Source organism: Cryptomeria japonica, chromosome 7 (assembly GCF_030272615.1).
Source record: "Cryptomeria japonica chromosome 7, Sugi_1.0, whole genome shotgun sequence".
NCBI classification, from domain to species: domain Eukaryota; kingdom Viridiplantae; phylum Streptophyta; class Pinopsida; order Cupressales; family Cupressaceae; genus Cryptomeria; species Cryptomeria japonica.
The window spans coordinates 562928372-562950491 of record NC_081411.1 but is presented as its reverse complement, the minus strand read 5'-3'; the positions used below and the strand labels follow the sequence as shown (position 1 = coordinate 562950491).

The 22120-nt window shown below is 36.7% G+C and overlaps 1 protein-coding gene across 1 annotated transcript in view; it reads right to left on the bottom strand.

Moving 5' to 3' along the window:
* LOC131078433 (uncharacterized) overlaps positions 1-22120 on the bottom strand; it is a 164918-nt gene that overhangs the window by 62660 nt on the left and 80138 nt on the right. Inside the window, exons 11-14 of the mRNA XM_058016131.2 lie at positions 18076-18160; positions 17904-17962; positions 17669-17738; positions 17386-17477 (exon numbers count right to left, since the gene is read on the bottom strand). Coding sequence (XP_057872114.2) covers positions 17386-17477; positions 17669-17738; positions 17904-17962; positions 18076-18160 — 306 coding nt within the window. The remainder of the gene's footprint in view (positions 1-17385; positions 17478-17668; positions 17739-17903; positions 17963-18075; positions 18161-22120) is intronic.

The window sequence follows — 22120 nt, the reverse complement described above, 5'->3', positions numbered from 1 at the left end:
CCTCTACCAAAATTTGAATACACACTTGTGCACACACACGTGCATAGGAACTTGACTGTGCATTGCAAACACACATACAGATGCAAGGAAAAAGACTCAAGCAAGCACACAAAGAACTTACAAACCAAAAATGGATCCAAAAAGATATCATTGAACTTGAAGGAGATTGATAGAAGAAGAAGCTGCTAGTGTGAAATAATGTATGATACAATTTTCGAATATTATATAATGGTAATTAGAAGCTAGCTCTTTAGGCATGCACAACACAAACAAATGGTAAACCAAAAATACATCCAAACAGAATCTTTGAACTTGAAGTAGATTAATAGAAAAAGAAGTTGCTAGAGTGAAAAGATGTATGATACAATTTTCGAATATGTATATAATGGTAATTAGAGTAATATTAGAATATTTCTTATTTAATGGTTACTTAATGTACTTTAGTTAGTTTAGCTAGTTTCTATTTTCAGTTTCAATTAATGATTGTTTCGTTTAGAAACATCGGCTTTGTAATTGCTCTATATGGAGCTTTGCATCTCCATTGTTTAATTAATCAATTACCATTTCATGGTATCAAAGCTAGTTGAAAAAATTTTGGCGGTTGTTTTTTTTCCTTAACTATAAATAAAATCATGTTTCCCTAAAAGAATTTTCGGTATTTTTTTTAGTTTTCTTCGATTTTTATAAAAATCAAAGGTTTTCTAGAAAGAACAAAAAATTGTGAGTTTGTGCTCGATCAAATCGTGTGAATATTTTTAGTTGACAAATCGCAGATTTCTTCGATCAAGGGTCAAAGGGTTTGTAATCACATATCTGTTGTACAATCATGCACGGGTTTTTTGGTCTCAATTGTGCATAGAAGGGTTTTCTAGTTTTCACAAAATTCTTCAGCACAGGATGAGTTTTGTTTTGGGGACGGATTTTAGCGACGACTCCTTTGAAAATGGTGACACCTCTATCTGCATATCACTACGCCTCTGGCTTTTCTCGCAACATCTATTTTTTCCACGACCTCTCTACACACGATGACTCCCTAGTTTCTTTTCTGTGACTAGAGGTGATGCAAAGCTATGGCTAGGCTTTGTGACAATTTTGTTGTAACTCAATTTTCTTGTGCCACATGTTTTTCAGAGACTTAGGGTTTCTGAATAAAAACATGACTTTTTGGTTTTTTATTCCTTTATTTATGCGATCTAGTTACTTGCAACCTAGAGTTTCAACAACTCGACTTGGGTAATCTTTTTTCTAGTTTGAGCTTGTGTCTTGGGATTTGTGCCTTAAGTTATGTGCCAACGGTTTGACAATTTTTTGACTAGTTAAATCACATGTTTGTTTCTATTGTTCTAATACCTTGTTTTTTGTGCATCGGGAATCGTGCAAGATGGCGTCTTTAACAAACATCATGCCAAAGAGCAGCCAAAAGTTCAATGCTTGTGATTACAACACATAGAAACACTGGATGCTTAGAATATTTGGGTATCAATGTCTTGATCAGCTTGGTCTGGGTACTATGTCTCAACCCTCAATGGTGGAATAATACCAAGACAAGTATGATGAGCGAAATCGTGAAGCACTGATGGTCATCAAATTATTGGTCACCGATAATTAGCTGCCTCAAGTGCCATCTACCAAGACAAAAGTAGAGTATTCTTCCCGAAGAACATGTTGTTTTCCATGATGATGGATGATAAGATGTCTCTACAGGAGCTTCTTACGAAGATCAAGGATATATGCAATCAGCTAGAAGCTATTGGTCGCAAAATGGAGGAAGAAGACATGGTGGTGATCACGCTCAAGACTTTACCTCAATCCTACAAGCCTTTTATTGAGACACTCAATATTACTTCTACTAGTGTTGATCTCAAGTTTGCTAACCTTTGCAACAAGCTTTTATAGCAGGATAGATGGAAACAACAGTTTGGCAGCAACACTAGCACATCCTCCATTGAACAAGCATTCACTACCAAAGCCTTCAATAAAGGACAAAAGCAAAGGATACACCTTCAAACCAAAAGGACAAGGTAAATCTCAAAAGAACTTCAAGAAGAATATCCAATGCAATTACTATGACAAGTTTGATCATATGAAGAAAGAATGCAAAGAATGCTTGGTTGCTGAACAATTGAAGCAGGAAGGGTCTAAGCAGAAGGCCCATGTTGCAGAGCATACTAAGCAGGAGTCTTCCTTTTATGCATTTATGGCCAAAAGACCAGCAAACCATGTCAAATAACCTCCCTTGTACATCGATTCTAGAGCTTCTTGGCATTTCACCTAAGATACCGGTTCTTGGCATTTTAGGCTGGGTTTGGGCCCTGGTTCTTGCCCAATATTGGTCCTCTCTGGGTTCTCCCTGAGTTCCACCCGGGCCTTGCCTAGGTGGATGGGTTCTCTGTCGGTCCTGCCACAGAGAACCCATCCACCTGGGCAAGACCCAGGTGGAACCCAGGAAGAACCCGAGCGGACCCAGGCCCATTGGTTCCCAAAAACAGGGCCCACGGGTCATAAAAACAAAAAAACCAATAAAAAAATACTTTTTTTAATTTTTTTTTAGCATGTAAACCAGTGTTCCACGGGGACGCATCCCCCCCCTTTTTGGGCGCGTCCCCCCTTCAGAAACGTCTCGGGGACGGGGGGACGGGGACGCGACGTCCCCCGCCATCCCGCCACCGCCACCCAAGCGCCGCCGGGACACGGAGACGTCCCCGCGTCCCCGCGTCTCCAAGGGAGACGTGGAGACGTGGAGACGTCTCCTTGGGAGACGTTTGGGCGTCTCCCAAAGAGACATGGAGACGCCTCCACGTCTCCTTGGGAGATGTTTGGGCGTCTCCCCGTCCTTCAAGAGACGTGCAGACGTCTCTCCAAGGACAAGGACCTGCCCCTTGACCCCGCAAGGGGCGATGCCCCTTGACCCCAACTTGGGGGCGCTGCCCCCAAACCCCCGTTGAAAAATATAGGGGGAAACTGCGCCGATAGAAGTAGGGAAAATCTAACCTCTGAGTTTGATTAGGCTCCATATAACAACACAACTTAGAAATCTTGGTATTTAGATTTAGTATTTCAAATTTCCTATAGTCTCATTTGAAATGTAATTCTTACACTGTAATACTGTCATACATCTTTTCAAAACTAGTTTTTCAAGTATTATATGTATATGTACAAGTATATGAGCACCACCACCCCGCCACCCCCCCCGCTGTCGTCCCCAAATTTAGGCCCTTGGTCCCCCCGTCCCGGAAATGCATCCCCCCCGTCCCCCCGTCCCCAACGCCCGTGGAACACTGATGTAAACCCATGTCTCTCTGATCTTTTCCAATATGCTTCACTGGTCTGCTCTGAATTCTGTTCTTATCCTCTACATAAGGCTGCTCATATATTCTCTTGTTCTATCACACCAAGTTGTTCTAGACTACTGCAGATCTGCTTTTATTTGTTCATCGTTTTGTCCTAGTGCTATTCTTATTCATCTTTGTCGTGCTCTAACTTAGGATCCTTTTTTCGTGGTTGAATGATATTGTATTATATTATTCTCTATAATATCTGATATGTTTATAACTGCTGTAATATATCATTGCAGCAGTCACATTGTATATTTCATTTTTGTATGGATTGTATCATTGTAATGATCAATAATGGTAGTGATAGTTTATAAATTATATAATTATATTTTATAATTTTGATGTTTGAACATATATATATATGGACGAACCCGTACCCAAGAAAAAAAAAATTGTCGAATCCCAGAATGTGTACCTGAATCCGAACCCGAACCAGTAACTTAGCATTTAACTCATCGATGGGACTGGTTCACAGAATACATGACATTCAAAGATTTTGTTATCTTTGGAGGAGGAGAAGAGTATACTGTTGTTGGCAAGGGCAATGTTCAGATTACATTTGGAGGGAGAAATTCGATATTTCTCAATGTAAACTATGTTCCAAGCATGGAACTAAATCTTCACTCAGTCAGATTATGCGTCATTTTCCAAAGCTAGATGTCATTTTCAATGCACACAAGTGCAGTTTTGTTGACAAGGAGAATCACACTACAGTTGTTGTTGGCCTTGAGGTTCATGGTCTTTACAAACTTGTTGACACTTGCAATTCTCGGGAGCATGCCATGGCCATAAAGATTTCTTCCATCAGCACGCTTTGGCATCAATGGTATGGGCACCTAAATGTTCCCTATCCCTCTCAATTGGCTCAAGTGGGTCTGGTTGTTGGTTTACATGAGATTCAATCATAGAATCATGGTGTTTGTAGAGCTTGCCAGGCAGGAAAGCAACATCAAACTCCTTCCTCAGATGGTGATGCTTGGAGAGCCTTCTTCAAAGTCTTGCAGCTCATCCATGCAAATGTTTGTGGACCAATGTACACTACATCAGTCACTGGCACCAAGTATTTTTTATTATTTGCCATTGACTTCAGTAGAAAAATGTGGGTGTTTGTTCATAAAAACAAGTCATAAGTGTTTCTTGAATGTCAGTATTTTAAGGCCTTTATTTGAAAAAGAATCAGAATGTCCAATCAAAACTCTTAGGTCAGATAATGGGGGGAATTTTGTTCCATTGATTTCTCCAATGTTTGTGGACAGCAAGGCATTAAGTGTCAGCTTACCAGACCCTACACTCCTCAACAGAACGTTGTTGTTGAGGAAAGAAACCGCACAATCACCACAATGGCCCGATCTATGTTGGAACATAGGAATGTTCTTGAGAAATTTTGGGCTAAAGCAACTATACTGCAGTGTATCCTCTAAACCAGTCTCCCACATAGGTCATTAAGAAGATGACCCAAGAAGAAGCTTGGTCTGGGAGGAAGCCCAAAATCAGCCACTTGAAAGTTTTTGGCTCTACTAATTATGTTTGGATTCCAAATGCAAAGAGATCAAATTGGATTCCAAGAGCCAGACATTGACATTCATGGGCTACAATGATAATCACAAGGCTTATCGGTTGATTGAAGTAGATAGTGATCGTCTCATATTCAATTGAGATGTTGTGTTTGATGAAAGAGGGCCTTTTCATCTCTCTTCTCCTATTTTCAGTTATGAAGACCAGCCTCTCAAGGCTAACTAAAGATCAACCTCTAAAGGATAAAGATTTGGGTGTTCAACTTCCCTTAGCTCCACCTGAAGGGATTCTGCTGATTCTAACATAGAATATTGATTCTCCTAGATAGGATCTTGTTCCACCAAATTTTCCTAAGGAAAAGCTGGATCTACATCCCGATGAGTTTCTTCCAGACACTCCTGCTCATGTTGATCCTCTCGCATTAGATACATGTTCTTCTACTCTCCGGCCTAAATGGTGCGAAATGACCATTGGTGCTATTCGTGATGACGAACTTGTTGAGGCAAGAGCAAAAAGAACATAGTAAATTTTTCTCTCATGGCAAATCTTCAAAGTATTTATGAGCGTTAGACGTATTCCAAAGCAAAAGGAATACCTGAATGGGAAAAGGCTATGGAAGATGAGTATCATAGTCTTCAGAAGAACAACACTTGGGTTTTGTCAGATCTTCCACCACGAAAGAAACCCATTGGTTGCAAATGGGTTTATAAAGTCAAGTGTAAGACTGATGGAACTCTTGATAAGTACAAAGCTCGGTTGGTGGCTAAGGGCTACTCGCAGAAAGAAGACAGTGACTATAAGGAAGACTTTGCTCCAACCAAGATGAGCACCATTTGGCTTGTTCTAGCCATTGCAACACAGTTTGACTCGAATGTCCATCAAATGGGCACCAAGAGTGTCTTCCTCAATGGTGCTTTGGAGGAAGAAGTCTATATGACACATCCTCCAAGTTTCAAGGTTGCCGATAAAGAACACTAGGTATGTAGACTAGTGAAAGCATTCTATGGCCTCAAACAAGCTCCTCGAGCATCGTACATAAAAATTTATTAGTATTTAGTTAGACAAGGTTTTCATGTAAATGTTATTCAATTCTCAATTCAAGATGCAAGTTATATTCAAGGTTATCTTTTCCTTTAACTATGTATTATATCTTTAATATGATAAATATGATTATATTCTTGTGTATTGTAGGTGAGAGGAGCATTTATTGATTTCAATGTTCTTCTCACAAATGTCGATTGATATATATATGTAAGCAGGGAGGATCAAGCAATGCCTTGACCGATCATGTCTATGTTATTCAATTCTCAATTCAAGATGCAAGTTATATTCAAGGTTATCTTTTCCTTTAACTATGTATTATATCTTTAATATGATAAATATGATTATATTCTTGTGTATTGTAGGTGAGAGGAGCATTTATTGATTTCAATGTTCTTCTCACAAATGTCGATTGATATATATATGTAAGCAGGGAGGATCAAGCAATGCCTTGACCGATCATGTCTATTAGACATGATCGATCAAGACATTACTTGATCGCACCCTTTGACTTATCGTAGCATTTACCAATCGGTGTATACTTAACAAACCACCCGATACTCAATCGGCGTGTCTATCATATGCAAGGCAACCGATATTAATCGGTATGTATTAGTTAAGCCCGATAACCATCAATGTTCACCGTTTAATATATCAACCGATATTAATCGGTATACATTGGTTAAGCCCAATAATAATCGATGTTCACAGTTAATATGATAACCGATATTAATCGGAGCACATACGTTATAATGTAAACCGATATCAATCGGTATTCTGTGCTATGAGATTTACAATCGATGATTATAGATAGTTAAGCATTGATCGAACTTTACAAGTATGATTGAACATATACAAATTGAAGAATGATCATCAAATGAAGGAACAATAGCTTGAAGTTTTTCATCATAGTTTATCAATAGGATAGATGATTGAATGAGAGACTTCATTTATCTCTCATTCAATCATTTATCTTACAAAGGCTATCATGCATTAACACTCCCTCTTAGCTAGGTGAGATAAATGAAAACAACATATCAAGCATCACAATTCAAATGATGGTTAGTATTCTTTACACAATCTGACTCTTCAGAAAATCATATCACCTAATCACATGACATGAAATATCACCTAAACACGTGATACAAATGTTCATCACATCAATCTTGTGATGACAGGATATCACCTAAGCATGTGATATCAGTATTGCCTAAACATGCAATACTTAAGGATAAACATATGAGGATGATTAAATTCTCATCTTATCCAAGTTGTGGTATGTGCACTAACATCTTATACAAATGTTTTACCACAAAACAGTCATGGCACATCTATGACATACCAGAGATCCAACATGATAACTGGTTTGAACATCATAAGATCGTCACCTCTTAGATATGAACTCAGGGGATAAAATCCAAAATGTCCTATCATGACAAAGAAATTTACACATTAAACATCTTATTGATATGTAAATACAGATTACAAAGCAAATTACCTTTCTATCATACCTGAACCTTTTCTGAAGTGATCAACCTTCACTCTGGAAAGAGGTTTGGTCAGAATATCTGCAGTCTGATCTCCTGTACAAACATATTCTAATTGGATCACATTCATGTCTACCATATCTCGCACATAGTGGTATGGAATCTCAATATGCTTGGATCTGTCATGGAACATTGGATTTACAGAAAGTTTTATGCAGCTCCGATTGTCACAATGTATGATAGTAGGTTTCATAGGCTCTCCAAACAATCCCACAAGCAACTTCCTAAGCCATACTGCCTCTCGGGCAGCCATGGAAGCTGCAATATATTCAGCTTCGGTGGAACTCTGAGCCATAGAAGACTGCTTTCTACTGATCCAGGATATCATGGTTGAGCCTAAACTGAAGCAACACCCTAAAGTGCTTTTCCTGTCAGTCACACTTCCAGCCCAATCTGAGTCTGTAAATCTGTGTAGGTCTAGATCAACTTTCTCATATTTGAGACCAAGGTTTAGAGTACCTTGTAAGTATCTCATAATGTGTTTTACTGCAATCAGGTGGATCTCCTTAGGCTCACACATAAACTGACTTAAGGCATTAACTGCATAACATATATATGGTCTTGTATTTACAAGATACATCAGAGACCCAATCATTTGCCTATATAGAGTAGGATCTGATGGTTGTGATTCTGCTGCTGCTTCCTTAAGTTTATGAAGGTTTGTTTCCATTGGAGAGGTCATGGGTCTACAGTTTAGCATTCCAAATCTCTTCAAAATGTCCAAGGTATATTTACCCTGGTTTAGTATAATGCCATTAGTATTCTGCCATACTTCCAAACCTAGGAAGTAATGAAGGAGTCCCAAGTCCTTCATATCAAATTCTTTAGCAAGGTCTTTCTTACATTGATCTATGAGGTGATCTTTTCCTGTGATTAACAAATCATCAACATATAAAATTAATATTAGCATATCACCTTTGTTTTGCATATAGTAGAGATTAGGATCTACATCATTCTTGGAGAAGCCTAATTTTGAGAGATAGGTATCAATTCTTTCATACCAGGCCCTGGGAGCCTATTTAAGCCCATAGAGAGCTTTCTTGAGTCTACACACATGTGACTCTGCATCATGAATCTCAAACCCTTCAGGTGGCTCTAGGTATACTTCTTATGAGATCTCACCATTAAGGAATGATGTCTTAACATCCATCTAATGAACTTTCCATCCCTTTGATGCTGCAATGGCTAAGACTGCTCTTACTGAAGTGTATCTGGCTACAGGTGCAAATGTTTCCTCATAATCAATTCCTTCCTTTTGAGAAAACCCTCTGGCTACAAATCTAGCCTTATGTTTCTCAATGCTGCCATCTGCAGCGTGTTTGATTTTGAAGAGCCATTTGGAGGTGACAACAGATTTCCCAGACGGCCTAGGAACAATATCCCAAACATGATTTTTCATAATGGATTGGTATTCTTCAGACATGGCATTCTTCCATACTTGATGTTTAAGTGCATCTGATACATTAGTAGGTTCTACTCCTGAGAGATTATTCAGGAGAGCGACATAGTTGGTATGTTTGTCAGGCCTTTTGCTTTCTCTGAAAGTTCCTGAAGGGGCAGCATACTTTTGAGCTTCTTCTACAGTTTTGGTGGCCCATAGTGGTCTTTTCTTGAAATTTTCTCTAGGTGGGTTTTGAGTTTCACTTTCATTTTCCTCAAGACTCTCCCTCTGAAGCTCAGGAGCAGGGTCTTCATCTATACTAGGGGTAGGGCTATAGACTTCAGGTTCTAGTGAGCTTTGGGCTCTTTTGAAGGCTAAGTCTTCTTCAAAGATTACATCCCTACTTAGTTCAATATTCTTTTGACCAGGTATATAGATTATGTAGGCCTTGGAGGTTTCACTATATCCTACAAATATTCCCCTTTTTCCAGAAGGCTCTAATTTTAATCTTTTCTCCTTAGGTACATGAATATAGACAGGGCACCCAAATATCCTAAGGTGGCTGATATCTGGTTTTGATTTAGTAAAGACTTCCTCAGGGGTTTTATCTTCAAGATGGGAATGAGGACATCTGTTTTGAATATATACAGCAATGCTAGTTGCTTCTGCCCAAAGATTAACATTTAGATTCTAATCAAGAATCATAGCTTTGGTAGCTTCTACAATTGTCCTATTTTTCCTCTCAGCTACCCCATTTTGTTGAGGATTATAAGGTATTGTTAACTCCCTCTTAATCCCTGAATTTTTACAAAAATCTTTAAATAATTCTAATGTGTATTCCCCCCCATTATCAGTTCTTAGAGTTTTAATATTATTTCCTAAGTAGTTCTCTGTTAGTGATTTGAATTTTTTAAACCTATTGAGGATCTCTTCTAATTCTTTACACTTCAGAAAGTAGATCCAAGTTTTCCTAGAGTAGTCATCAACAAATATTACATAATACAAAAATCCCCCTAAAGAAGGTACGGACATAGATCCACATACATGAGAATGTACTAGCTCTAAAATTTTACTTGTTTTCCTAGTACTATTTTGAAAAGCACCCTTAGTATTTTTACCTAGGGCACATCCTTTGCATGCCCCTGAATGATATTGCTTTAACTTAGGTAGGCCTGTGACAAGGTTTCCCATTGATGATAAAGCTCTAAAATTCAGGTGACCTAGTCTTCTATGCTAGACTTCATTAGCATCTGTAGTTTCATGGATTAGGGCTAAGTTGGGCTCTGTGCACAGCTCATACAAGTAGCCTTGTCTTTGACCAATGGTTTTAGCTTTCTTGAGGGATGAATTATTTGGCCAAGCCAACACTTTGTTGTCCATGAAGGTCACTCTGTATCCATTGTCCTCTAGTGCTGATATGGAGACTAGGTTTCTCTTGATGCCTGGGACATATAGTACTCCTTTAAGTTGTACTCCTCTGACTGGATGTGTGGAGTCATCTCTGATAGTCACTTCCTCATCATTCTCCTCTATCATGGAGTCTAGCACTTCTTTGAATCCTGTAATGTGTCTGGATGAGCCACTGTCGATCACCCAGGAGTTAACTTTGTTTGATGCTTGGTTTCTAAGTATTGAATAGAGTACATACTTCTCAGAGTCATCTTCCCTTTTAGATTTTCCTGTTTTGGCAAATGTGGCTTGTTGTTTGGCTCTTTCCGGACATTTGGCAACATAGTGCCCAAATTTGTCACATCTGTAACATTGAATCTATGAAAGGTCCTTCTTGAAGGTGTTCTTGCCATGACGACCTTTTCTCTTCCTAAATTGTTTCTGCTTGCTTTTCTTGTTTGAGTTTGTATTTAGAACTTGAAGATCTTCATCTATATTCTTTTGCTTGCTCCCTTTCTTATTTAACCTTGATTCTTCTTGGAGATAGTCTGCCTTTAGCCTGTCGAATTTTGGAAATTCATCCCTTGCACTGATGCCTTGGGCGAATGTTTCCCATATACTAGGCAACCCATCTAGAGCAATGAGTGTTAATTCTTTGCTTTAGATCTCATATCCAAGAGTTGCTAGTTCATCCCTTAGGGTTGATATTCGCATGAAGTAGCCATTGACTGATTCTCCTTTGATCATGGCTATGTGATTTATTTCTCTTTTTAAAGCCAAGGTTCTACTAGCATTGGATATCTCAAATGCATCTTCAAGTGCTTTGAACATGTTGTAAGCCGTTTCATGTTTCCTTATGATGGGCATAATATTATTTCTCACCCCATCAACTATGATTTTGATGGCCTTTTCATTTCCCTCTCTCCAAGTTGTTTTGTCAGGTTCAGTCTCAACTTTTGCAGTTTCAGTTTTTACAAATGATTCGACTTTATTTTCTTTTAGAATCATTTGAATTCTGAACTTCCATGCTGAGAAGTCATCACCTCCTCCGAGTCTATCTTCAAATCTGATAGCGCTAGCCATTAGAGGAAATGTGATGTTGAATATATGCTTGTTTTGAATTTTCCACAAAATTGAACAGCCTCGGGTTCGATTTAACTATAGCTCTGATACCATGTAAATGTTATTCAATTCTCAAATCAAGATGCAAGTTATATTCAAGGTTATCTTTTCCTTTAATATGATAAATCTGATTATATTCTTGTATATTGCAAGTGAGAGGAGCATTTATTGATTTCGATGTCCTTCTCACAAATGTCGATTGATATATATATATATATATGTAAGCAGGGAGGATCAAGCAATGCCTTGACCGGTCATGTCTATTAGACATGATCGATCAAGACATTACTTGATCGCACCCTTTGACTTATCGTAGCATTTACCAATCGGCGTATACTTAACAAACCACCCAATAATCAATCGGCGTGTCTATCATATGCAAGACAACCAATATTAATCAATATGTATTAGTTAAGCCTGATAACCATCAATGTTCACCGTTTAATATATCAACCGATATTAATTGGTATGCATTGGTTAAGCCCGATAATAATCGCTGTTCACAGTTAATATGATAACCGATATTAATCGGAGTGCATACGTTATAATGTAAACCGATACCAATCGGTATTCTGTGTTATGAGATTTACAATCGATGATTATCGATAGTTAAGCATTGATCGAACTTTACAAGTATGATTGAACATATACAAATTGAAGAATGATCATCAAATGAAGGAACAATAGCTTGAAGTTTTTCATCATAGTTTATCGATAGGATAGATGATTGAATGAGAGACTTCATTTATCTCTCATTCAATCATTTATCTTACCGAGGCTATCATGCATTAACATTTCAGAGGAGTCCTTTGGATCCTAACTTGTATGTCAAGAATATTGGTAGTGAGAAAATTTTTGTCATCTATGGCGATGACCAGATCATTACTGGTAGTATGGCACATTTGATTGAGCAAATCAAACAAAATTTGTGCCAATCTTTTGATATTACAGATTTGGGACTTCCTCATTATTGTCTTAGTGTAGAGGTTTGACAGACTAGTGGCAGTATCTACATTTCTTAGTCGAAGTATGCCAGGAGTTTGCTTGATAAGTTCTAGATGAATGATTGCAAACCTACATCTACACCTATTGAGAAAGGGATGAAACTATCAAACAAAATAGATTCCCCTTAAGTGAATGAATCATCTTTCAGGCAACTAATTGATAGTCTCATCTACCTAACAGCCACTAGACCTAATCTTACTCATGTTGGAGCTACATATCTTGCTTCATGACAGCCCATAAGGCAAAACATTGGGTTGCAACGAAGCGTGTACTAAGATATGTGAAGGGTACACCTAACTTTGGCATTGTATACAACAAAAGAAAAGATCCTCGACTGATTGGCTTTACAAACTCGGATTGGGCAGGTTTTGTTGACGATAGGAAGTCTACTTCTAGGTATGTCTTTAGTCTGGCCACGAGTGCACCCACATGGATCAATAAGAAACAGCAAGCGGTAGCTCTTTCCTCTAACAAACCTGAATATTGAGGAGTTATTAAAGCAATGTTTGAAGCAGAGCTGGAACACTCGCAGAGTACTCGGCGAGTTTTAAACACTTGCCAAGTTTTTGAGCTTTGCAAGTTTTTACCACTTTAACTTGCAGCAAAAACTCACCGAGTAATCACCGAGTAATGGCCGAGTTTCTATAAAAAAAACTCGGCTAGACTAAAAAAAGAGGCCCAAACATGTCAAAAAATTATCTATTTTTGTATTTTCAGGTCAGTTTCATTCTCTTCATCAGAATATATACATGAAATATAACATTTAAGTATAAGTGGCATTTCAATATGTCTTTTTCCTAGTGGCATTTACTTTAAGTTATATTTCATGTATATATTGGCAAGATGTTTGAGAGTGGTTTTAGATCTCTAGGAGTTATAATGCAAATTCTAGGTTTTAGAAGATCTTTTAATTTTTCAGACAATCAATTTCAGTAATCATTATGCTCCTATCAACATTCTCTCGCTCTCTCTATCTCACTCACTTTATCTGCCTCAAATTTTAGACCTATCTCCCTATCACTCTTCCTCTATCCCCCTCTCTACCACACTCTATCTCAAACTCTCCTCTCTCCCCCAAGATCTAGACCTATCTCTCTACCTCTCTTTTTCTCACCCTCAGATCCCAACGAGGGGTGCTACTCTCAACCTAATTTTAATTTGCAGATGCTTGGTGGCAAAGTTGAGGTGTAAATACCCCAAATCTCAAAAAAATTGCCCTCAAAATCTTGTGTCAACTTTGCAGTTCATCCAGTTGTGAGTGCAATTAGAGCTTGTTTGAAGCCATTGACACGAAGAAGAGGAGCAAGTTAGCTCAAAAACGCCCAAATGACCTTGCCTTTGGCAATATAATCTTTGATTGTGTGTAAGGAAGGTAGAGGAAGTAGTAGGTGGTCCACTTGACTTGGATGATATAGATCCTTACAGTAATTGGACATCACCGGAGTAGCCTCCATTGTTTTCCGAGGATGTGATTCACAGATTTGGAGAGGCAGGTTATGGAGGAGGGGGGTGGATTTGGTTTCACGCTAGCTGACATTGAGGAGGAAGAGGATGAGGATGAGGAGTCATTACCAGTGCCACAAGTAGGTGGAGACATTGCTTCATCCAGGATGGAGGATGAGCCAACCATAATGAGCGAGGAGGCACATACATGCCCACTGCAGACTTCTAGGACTAGACCCTCTAGTTCTCTACCTCTCCCCTAGTTTTTGCTAGAGCTCGGAAGGGGAAGTTGTAGTTGTAATTTGTAATGATGTATTTACTTTTGGTTTTACAAAAACTATTTACTATTTTGCTTCCAGGCTTCCAGCCATCAGCATTCCTCATGAGGATGCGATTTTATAGACACTTGGCTTTTAATTATATCTACAATCCATATTTTTAAAACTCGTGGACTCGCCACGGACTCGCGAGTCCATGGGAGCCACGAGTCGACTCGCCAAGGACTCGCGAGTCCTGGCGAGTCCATCTGAAAGACTCGCGAGTCTTTTGCAAGGACTCGCGCAAGTCTTTTGCATGTACTCGCGAGTCTTTTAGATGGACTCGCGCGACCCAAAAAAAAAAGTCATGCAAGCTTTAAAATTAAGTTTTTTAAAAAAAAATTTGCTTTCATTTGGCATAACCGAGGGAGTGAAAAATAAAAGAAAAATAACACCCGACGCCTTTATAAAATAATAAAAGTATCTTTGGCCTCGCCATGCCCCTTGACCCCAACTTGGGGGCGCTGCCCCCAAACCCCCGTCGAAAAATATAGGGGGAAACTGCACCGATGGAAGTAGGGAAAATTTAACCTCCGAGTCTAATTAGGCTCCATATAACAACATAATTAGCATTGAAGAAATCTTGGTATTATACATTTTAGAGTTGAAAGTTTGAAACTATGAGTATGTGACATGTGTAATGTTTCAATTATGGCTCTTATGCTCTCTAAATGCATTAATTTCTTTATGTTTTTTTGTAAAACTACGGTTTTTCTTTTTGCCGAGTCTTTCACGAGTCCAAATTTTTGGTTTGCCGAGTCCGAGGCGAGTCCGAGATTTTCAACTATGCTACAATCAACTTGTTTCTTTTGCGTTATCATTTATTGAATCATTGGATGCATCTTCTCATTAAATTTTGAAAAAAAAATGCATTTTTTATTAAAGTTAAGCATGTTTTTAAGTTGACGAGTTTTTTTGAGTTTTTCCTGAGTTTTTGCCGAGTTTTTTTCCCAAGGACTTCGCGAGTCGAACCGAGTCGCGAGTAGTCCAACTATGGTTGGAATATCTTCCAATGGAGATAGAGAATTTCAAACCTGTCTTCATTGAAGCAATTTGGCTTCAAACAATACTTTCTGACATGCAAATGTGTCAAGCAGGGCCTTCTCTCTTGTTCTAAGGCAATAAAGGGGTGTTGTGAAAGATGTTAACTGAGAATCTGATCCAGATTGAAGTTTTTTTGTTTGCTTTCAAATCTTTGACCAGCAAATTGTTTTATTGGTTTGAGGTGAATTTTGATGTTTTTTAGTTTTTGGGGTTTTGCTTGCTTATGCCGATGAAAATTTGCCAAAAGAATGAAATACATTAAAAAAACAATTGACTGAAATAAAATTTCAGAACTCAGATTTTATTGCAGCAAATTATAAATTCAAGAGAATGATTATTTAAGACAACTAGAGCCAAAACTGGCCTACTAGGTGTCCAATGCCCTGCCTAGATGAGTTTATTTGATGCTGGAGGTGGTGCAAAAAGCAATATAGGAGCCTCCAGGCACTGCAAATTGTTCCAATGTGTTTTATTCTCCTTATATTTAATTATCAAAAACAGTTTAAGGAAGAAATAGCAGACCAGGTGCTTATTCCAAATTCTTGCCAAAAGAAACTTCCAGAATTGACCCTTTTTCCCCACTAAAATACTGATGTAGCCCAAATGTGTTAAAATTTCCCTGAAAGACCAACTGATCTGTCTTTATTTGCTGCCAAGAATGAATTTACACACAAATTTCTGAATCAAAACCCTCTAATTTATTTTATTGGTTTCACAGGAGAACCAAAGAGGGTACAGTCAACCTGGGAATGGTATGGCCAGCATTAAAAGCACAATAACAGCTGGAAAATGTTCCCCAATCTGCTCAAATGTGTTGTAGATGATTTATTCTTGCTAAAAGTATGAATTTTCCTGGCCTCGAATGACCTGAAAGAGGATTCCTTCAATGCAAAGGTGAATGGGCACTAAATAAGGGTGAGAGTTTTCATTCTCAACATGAAACTCCAATCAAGCTTGTTGCTGCAAAGCTCTCCAGGGAAAAAATTGTCAAATATCCAATGAATAATGAATAAAATGCTGCCCCCAATGTCTTTTAAACTTTCCTCAAACCCTAATTCGAATTTGGGGTTAGGGTTGCACTTTTGGCATCAAAAAACTTGTTAAAATGTTTCTTTTTATTAAAAAACAACTTCTCCTAAGTAGTTTGACCCATTGAGGGTCTAACTCCTCTTCAAAAGTGGCCATATTATTAAGTTATAACCTTTAAGTTATAACTTCTAGGGAAATGTGTCAAGGGGCCATTTTATAATTCATCATTAACTTTTATTAATCTCCTTTAAAATAAAGTTACTTTATAATTTTTCTAATTATAGAAAAAGTAACTTTATAATGAATTATTATAAAGTCTATGCAACTTAAGTTCACCAAGGCCAAAAAATGACTAAATATAGACTCCTCTTGGTAAAGCCAATCATCCCCTAGCCTCTGTAATTGCCTACAGAGATGGCTAACAGGCAAAACTATGCAACTGAGTGATCATAGGAAAAATGGGGAGATTACATACTAAAACTTGCCAAGAATCCAGTCTTCCATGAGCACACCAAACGTGTTCAGCTTCATTCAACAACTTGCAGAAGATGGATCTGTTCCGTTGTAGTATGTTCCAACTGAGGATCAGACTACAGACATCATCACCAAGTCTTTGAGCCCAGACGAGTTTGTAAAATTTAAGAGGCAACTTGGTGTAGTTAATAGAATGACCATTAAGGGAGGGTATTAGAGTAGAATATTTCTTATTTAATGGTCACTTAATGTACATTATTTTGTTTAGCTAGTTTCTATTTTTAGTTTTAATTAACGATTGTTTTGTTTAGAAACATCGTCTTTGTACTTTCTTTAAATGGAGCTTTGTATCTCCATTGTTTAATTAATCAATTACCATTTCAATTATAAACTAACTCTTTAGGCATGTACATACTAGCAGATACACCATATGTATCTTGGATTGCTAAGCATGTAATTATATATAAATTAACCAAATTCTTTTTTTTTAATAAACATCATGGTTGTCAAACAAAGAGAGCTAAACACAAAGCAACATATTGTGCAGCCAAATAGAACAGTAAATGTTAACTAATGACATCCGATCCATAAGCTTATGCTACAAACAATTTAATAATGAGATATTACAAATAATAGATGTTCTTCCCAAAATATTGCCAAAACATTTTTGAAAGGAGTTAGATATATCTCCAAGATATTAATATCGTTTTTCAAATCAGACAAGGATTAAAATAAGAACGCACAAGCAAGCAATGTTATTCCAAGCCTCCCCATTATCTGGATCAAGCTGTACAGCTCGTGTAAAACCATCTATGGCCTTATCAAAATCTCTGGCCTGCAAGATCCAGAATAAAGGCATGATAATATTGAGTAAATATCCCAAATCAACAATATTAATAGTAAATATAAAACAAGGAATATGAACATGTATTTGCATTAAATATCAGCACAATTGATCAGGTATTCTTCTGCAATGTAAAATTATGGGTGAAAATAATAATTTCATAAAAACAATGGCCAATTTACCTTCAAGGCTGCTGAACCAAGTGCAAACCATCCGTCTGGATGTAGTGAATTTAGAGCAAGTGCAGCTTCCCTACAATGACCCATTTATTCAACACATCTGGAAGTTTTTAATATAACTTCATTTACTACATTAAATTATTTTAGGAAAAGAAACCAGGAAACATTAATGATATCAAGGGGAAACAAAGAAAATTTGAAGTATAGAGACCAATAAAAATGGGTTTATAATATATACCAATGACTTTGGGACAGTTTGTACTCCCCTCTATTATATGCACTTCTTGCTAACGATCTCTGTCAGTAAATATACAAAATTGCACTGAGTATATATGCATGTCAAATCTCTAGTTGAAATTAATAAAAATATCCCTACTACAGAGAATAGCCTTTTAAGTAATAATGCAAACCTCAGCACGAGCAAATCTGTTACCAGAAACTTCCAAGGCTTTGATGTAGTTATCATCATTAAGAGTAACATCTCCCAGTGAACACCTAAAAAGGAAGGACAAATTACCAAACAAGATGAAGCGATCAAAGGTTGCAATTCATACCACGTATCCAAACATATAAGGTGTGATAGCTTGGGCAATGTGATACTGCAACATAGTTGAAGATTTTCATTTCAAAGGATCTCCTATTAGGAAGGAGAGTTTTAATATCAAAAGAAATCCCACTGTATGGATAATGCAACTACATTAAATATCTTGTAAACTGAAGAAATCATATAAAAAATGATATAAAATTCACTGAAATAGCAAGCCTATAAATTTGACAAAAAATAGGGATATGTAATTCAAAGAAGCAAGCCACGTAATCAATATATCTTTGCATAATTGATTAATTATTTTTTTTAAACAGTTCTCCAAATTAAACATAGGTTTGAAGTTTGAACAGGCCATTTTGAGCTAACCATTTTGCCCTGTGGCAGGTCAGAACAACATGCAAAATTACCCGTTTGCAACAAACCACAAGTTTTTCCAGCATCAAGTTCTATGACATGGACCCTTCAAATATAACAAGTAACCAAAAATTAATATATGACTAATAGAATTTCAATCACTCTTCCTAATTCCTTTATCTAACAGACTAAAGATTAGAATCCTAGAAAGCTAGACTTGCTGCACATAAATGTTTTCATTTCATTTATGCTTTTTCTATTCCAATATGATGCATACTGTTTTACAAATTTACATGTTTCTGATGGTGACCCATAAATTGGACCAAGAAACCTGTTCAGGACAACATATGTTATCTCTGTCAAGAAAATGTCGAAGAAACAGTACACCCTGCATACAACAGTTTCATAGCCAACTGACTATTCCTTGGTGATGAAGACAGCCTTGGCTTAGTTCAGTGCATCTAAAGGAGGTCAGAGAGCAGGAGAAATTTGGAGAGAAAAGCTTAATTACTGAATTGGAATCAGAATTGGGTGCAATTGCGTAGATTCGGTACACCAATACAGCAATTTTTTTTTAAGAGGCTGGGTAATCCGTTCAATAAAAATATAAAATCATTGATATATACATATTTGCAATCTAAAAACTACTATATTAATGCCATAATAATATAAATCCATTTATTAACTACTATATTGATACCATAGTTTGAGAACTTTGCGAATACTCTCTAGAACTTACCAAACTCGTGAGCCCTATAGCTGGACAAGTCATCTCGCCACAGACTCACAAAACGAGTCCACATGAGTCCTAGAGTACTCATCCGAGTCTCACCCTCGGACTCTCTGAGTCCTAGACTTGAACTCCCGAGTTCTGGGAGGTGACTGTCAGATCTGTCTGGGCGCATTAAAACAACACAAAGTGAATTTTTTTTTTCATTTTTTGGCTCAAATCATCCATTTTTTTGTGTAATTCTATAGTTTTTTTGCCAAACCCTTGCCAAAATTTTGGGCTTTCGAGTTGAGTCTAAGTCCAAGTTTTCAAACTTTGATTAATACCAAATTAATATAAAGTTATACTATATTTAATTTATTTTTTAAACGTGTTAAATATTAATAATAGATATTCAAAAAAATTAAAGCAGAACTGTATTATAGATATGAATACCATATCATATATGGATACAATTATTTTACAAAATATACAAATATAAATACTAACAGGACATTCATAAAATAACATCTATACAGAGAATAATAAATAATATAATAATATTAAAAATAAATATTAAATTATACTAAATTTAATATATTATTTGACTTTTTTCCCCAAGAGAAGATAAAGTTATGAAATAACCCTTTAGAATTAAAAAGGAGATAAAAATAAAGGATATTATGATCCTTTCCTTTGGTAAGAATATTTATAAAAAACTATTATAAAATTGGAGGAATACTTATTTAAATAATAATTAAAAGAAAACCTTTTTGAAAGGGTGCGATGATTTGTAAACCAACCTTTAATAGGTTACATAAAGCATTCATGTGAGACATGGAAGGGGCATGGAGATCACTTAAGGAAGAAGAAGAAGAAGAAGAAGAAGGTGGCTTGGCGGGCTATGGACATTAGAGGAAGGGGGCACAAAGTACACCCAGGAGGGTCTTGCCCAAGGCATGGATAGCACTTGTGTTGAGTATTGTTTTGTTGAACCAGTACTTGTGTAGAGCGCAATAGAGCTCTATGTTCCGAAAGGAGCTGGTTCCTCCTAGATGTGCCATAGCTATGATGACCAAGACAACTAAAGTCTTCTTAGAGCCAGAATGACTGTTCCAAGTACTCAAGACTCAAATAAGTATCAGAAACCCTTGATGATAAAGATACTGAGAATATAATATATGAATTTGGTGATAATATGATTTAGTTATGTGGTTATGTTATTCAATTTAACATGTTAAATAATTCCTTTAGAATTCTTATAAATTATCACACATATATAGTACGCATTGCTATTTATATCTATTTTGATAACATTATGTATTAACTTATATTAACTCCAATATTAATCACTGTATTAATTCCACTGCAAATACTTACTCTCGGAGAGAAGTGTCACTACATAATAAATAATCAATTTAATGCTAATTAATATAATTTTGGACAACTAATATGTATTTAAGTTTAATAAACAATAAACTTCATTTAAAAATTATCATAAGATTAATATATTAATAAATGATATTAAATTTTATTAAATTTTAATAGATTAAAAAGTTAAATAATCCTGTAGCCTGAGTTTGATTAAAGAAGGGAAATGAACTCTAAACTTGAATGCAATATTCCATCTATTATCCCGATTGGAAGCTATTCAAACAGTTGGAAGTCATTAGATAATATAGTTGAATGCAGCATTCCATATATTATCCCGATTGAAAGTTATTCAAATAGTGGGAAGCCAATAGATAATATTCAAACATAGCTGGAAGCTGTTTGAATGGCTGGAATATTCCAACAGCAAGTAGGGAGGAGCAGAGCGGGGGAAATGGTAAAAATGCAGTCTGAACATAAATAGTTGTTGGCCCATGAAATGAATGCAATCTAAAATGGATTTAACCATGCCATCAAAGTCTTGATCAAATGACCCTTTCTTCCTCATCTGCTATTGCTTGTGAAAATGCAGTGAAAAATAGTCATTAGGAATTTTGGTCATATGTTTTATGTTAAAAAAGTTTTAAAAACAAATGCAATAACTATGAAAACGCCTTGTACAAGTTGGAATTACCCAGATACGCTCGTTGATGACTAAACAAATCCATCTCAAAAAGAGTGCACTGTGGCCAATTCCACAGGTGTTTTGTACCCAAATCTGATTTGGAAATGAATCCTTGTGTAGGATTAACTAACAATTAAGTAACATAGAAAAAATAGTATTTTGTAGTTGGTAATGAAACCACCAAATGAAATAAGGTGCAGTTTCAAAACCATTCTGACAGTAAGCATTTGTCCCAGCACTTATGTATTCACCCTTGCGATTTTGTAACCATCTGCCTGCATAAAACAACAGTTTTTTGCCAGCTTTATCCCTACGGGAAAGCCATTGGTTGCAAACAATGTCTCTTCTTCTCCCAAACGTTATGAGCAAAGATTACCCCACCCAAAGAAGAATTAGAAATGTTATTTAAATACATGTAAGGCTTTGTGAAGGGGTTCACTCTTGTTTATACCTTCCTACAGGTTCATTTTTTATTGTTGTAAGCAGAGAACAAGGGAAGTCATGGAGTTTCACACATGTACAGGTGTTAAGAGCTCATTTTTTTGTTGATGCTGTGGATTCCAATCAGTCCTTTGGATATTAATACACTTGTAAAGACTATGAATATAATGACATGAGGAGTTTTGGCTCACTCTTCCTGGAGACTTCTCCCAGTTATGGGTTTCTCCTGGTGTATGTTTTCTTCAGACACTGTCAACGTTGGCTTAAACTATATTTAAAATTTTAATCCCTTTTACAAGTTCTTTCATACTTGTTTGAATTGTTAGATGAACCATTAATTTTTAGCAT